The 3,537-nt window shown below is 33.8% G+C and overlaps 1 protein-coding gene across 1 annotated transcript; it reads left to right on the plus strand.

Moving 5' to 3' along the window:
• Positions 1 to 1,894: 1,894 nt before the first annotated feature.
• Positions 1,895 to 3,537, plus strand: LOC147935576 (uncharacterized). Its single transcript, XM_087476551.1, has 3 exons — positions 1,895 to 2,385; positions 2,462 to 3,007; positions 3,111 to 3,537. The coding sequence occupies exons 1-3, from the start codon at positions 2,041 to 2,043 to the stop codon at positions 3,369 to 3,371; spliced, it is 1,152 nt and encodes a 383-aa protein (XP_087332677.1). The 5' UTR covers positions 1,895 to 2,040; the 3' UTR covers positions 3,372 to 3,537.

Below are 3,537 nucleotides of genomic sequence, written 5' to 3' on the forward strand. Positions count from 1 at the left end.
CATTAGTAAGAAGCCAATTTAGTGAGAAGCCAATTTATCTAATATATCACACTGACTACTAGCTAATGAGTACTAGTAGTAGTAAATATGAGCTTTTGTCACACAAGAGTAAGATTAGGGAATGACCAAACGTACATAGATGTTGGAGATAAGATAAATGATAGTTAATTAACTCCTAATTCTGTACAGGGGATAAACAAAAGTAAATCTTAATTTGTTATTTTTTTAAGTCGAAATTGGTGCATGATTGCATGAAGATTAAGAAGCCTAACTTCATTAAGCAATAACATGCCGAAATGTGAACGCCAAGGAACTAGAAAATTAAGAAAAACAAAATGCATAATTAACTTGAATTTTGGTTGGTACAATTAACACTTGATATATAATACTGTTTCTGTAGTTTCCTCACAAAAAGATTCTTGTAAATGTTGGATGGATATAAATAATATGCTATCTAACACTTGCTCGAATAAAAATGATAATGATGATAATAATATCTTGCTTTAGTTTGGTTGGAAAATGAATTTTTGCATGCTTTGTAATAATGTTTGTAATTAGTAATGAGACACTTAAAGATGGATGAATGGTAAGTTTGGTGTTTTACCAACCAAAGTGTCTTTGAGCTTTCCAAAAATTTCTACTATATAAATCAACACTCATATCCTAACATTGCAAACACAAACATCTATTAATAAATAAATTTTGCTTTATTTTTTATTCTGATCTTTCATAATTAAGAAAACAAAATGCTAGGTTTGAACAAAAAGGTTACAACTGTTGTAATGACGATGTTTTGGATTACACTAATCAATATATCGTGTTTGAATGCAGAAACAGAGTTATTTATAAATCCAATAGACTGCTTCAACTCAATCAAGAAGACTCAGGGATGCAGCGATGCCATTGGTGATATACATCACTGGGACTTCAGCCATCTAAAACGTGCTTGCTGCGAAGCACTCGAAGGTTTAAGCGAAGGATGTTGGCCCATTGTCTTTCCAGGACAACCCCTTGTTCACACAATGATTAAAGGCATATGTTTTTTTCTATAGAAAACATATGGTCGTTATTTATGATCAAAAGCATGCTAGCAAGTAAACAATAAATAATGTGTGTTGTAATGCGTTTTATCTTCTTCTTCTTTTTTTTTTCCTATTGTATTTGGGTTTGGTTTGTTTTTTTTTTTCCTTTTTATTAAAAATTATGATTTGGGAGGATATAAAAAGATCCCTTATATAATGAGAAGATATCCTATTAATAAGCCTCCCTTGTTTCTATCAGCCAGTAAAAATATATTTTGTTGTTGTTTATTATATTTATTTTTTTCACTCTACCACTATCTCTACGTAGTTTATTTAGTGTTCAATATTACGTGTACAGAAGAATGCATGGACTGTTGCATGACATGTGTGTTTATTTTAGATATAAATAATTCTATGAATTACTCGATTCCATTAGTAATGAAGATTCAGAATATATATATATATATATATATATATATATATATATATATATATATATATATATATCATCCAGATTATGTTGCTGTATTGTTGAAGATGTGAAACCATCAGGGGATTCTCTTAAAATAGACGTGAAGAATCAACACTACTCAAAATCAGCGAAACTCTATAGAGAAAGAAGATCATTTTTTTTTCCTTGTCTACATGTACTAATTAACTGGTTCATTATATTTTAAGGTATGGTGGTCAGGTGTAATTTAATTTTAATATGCTCTAATTAACGCCCTAACTAAAAATAGTTTGGCAAATTAATAAAGAAAATTTCTCTTTTCTAAAAATATATCCAGAGAAAAGCGAATAGCCAAAGAAATTTCTTGGAATCTCTTTCACAATTCCTTAATTAATTAAAGGCCTTCAACTACTCTTCAAGCATCTATATAAATCCCAGTTAGCATAGAAAGCAAAGATCTTTAAAAAATCCAAAAGAAAATAATATATTGATATAAATTAGCATTCTCACGTCACGTGTGTACATCTTTCTCCTAGAAACAACAAAAAAAAAAAAAAAAAAACAAAAATGGCAAGAATTTCATTAGCGATATGTCTAACGTTACTTGTCACGTTAAGCACCGTTTATGAAACACAAGGGACCTTCTCGTTACCCCATTACTTGGAAAAATTTCCCAAAGTGGGCAAAGACTTCGAGGCTTTCGCAAACAAAGGTATGTCGGACTTCCTTGGTGACCTGGAGGGTATGTGTCCCAAAACCGCCGAGTTCAAGAATTTATTTGCAACGTTGAAGGATTACATGGCAACCTTCGGTTCCGGGTCGTCAAAAGATATCAAGATGGAGTTGTCAGAAAAATCCGAAAAATTGTTCAGGGCTATGTCTGTTTTCGACACTAGTAAAGGCGGAACATCAGTAAGTAGTTTTAATACAATATTCATATGGTACGTAACGTATGTGATCATGATAGTTTTTGCTTTTGGCGAGATAGGATGATTCGTGGAATCTGGTGGATGGCTTGTTGTCAATGGGGAAGGGTTTGATGGAGATGAAGAAGAGCGGTTCCCAGGAGTTAAATTTTGAACAAAGAAAAGAACTGATCGTGTCTATGGTGGAATGGACCCGAGGGATTGGTCTATTCGTTAAGGCCGCCTCCGAGAGTAAAGGACAATCTATTGATCTGTCATCTTTTGGGATTGACTATGACAACAGTGTAGAATCTCCTATTAAAAGAGCTATGTACGAAACACAAGGAACATTCTCACTACCCCATTACTTGGAGAATCTCCCTAAAAAGGCCCAAGACTTTGAGCCTTTCGCTTACAATGGTATGTCGCACTTCATCGATAGCCTAGAGAGTAAGTGTCCTGCGACAACAGAGTTCAAGGATTTCTTTGTAAAGCTGGAGGACTACATGGCAATCTTCAAGTCGGCATCATCCGGATCAAAAGATTTCAAGGTGGACATGTCAATAAAATCTCAGAGGCTCTTCAAGGCTATGTCTGTATTAACTGGTACTCAAGGCAGCGGGATATCTGTAAGTTCTATAAGTAACTATATCTATATACATATATCTGTCAGATGTTCGTCGCTCGCTGTTTTAAATGAGATATATAAATAGATTGTTTTTTGGGCGATAGGTGGATTCGTGGAGGATGCTCGATGGTTTGTTGTCAATGGGAAAATTTTTGGTTGAGATGAAGAAGCATGGTTCCAATGAGATAACTTTCGAACAAAGGACAGAAATGGTTGGGTCTATGGTGCAGTGGGCTAGAGCTATCGGTCTTTTCGCCAGGGTGGCCTCTGAGAAGAAAGGAAAAACCATTGATCTATCACCTTTTGGTATTTTTCATGCCCGAAATTATGGAAAAGGTAACTTCAAAACATCCAGCGAGCTCTAATCATCCTATGAAAAAAGAACCCTCCAAGTAAAGATATAACAAGTGAGTGTAAAAAGTAATAATGTTTTCATTTTATATTGACAGCCCTGCATTGTAAGACACGAGAGAGCTGTAGAACATTTTTGGCTATTATAACTATTAATATTATATTGCTAATTCTTTTTAA

Source organism: Camelina sativa, chromosome 11, assembly GCF_030686135.1.
Source record: "Camelina sativa cultivar CO46 ecotype springtype chromosome 11, ASM3068613v1".
NCBI lineage: Eukaryota > Viridiplantae > Streptophyta > Magnoliopsida > Brassicales > Brassicaceae > Camelina > Camelina sativa.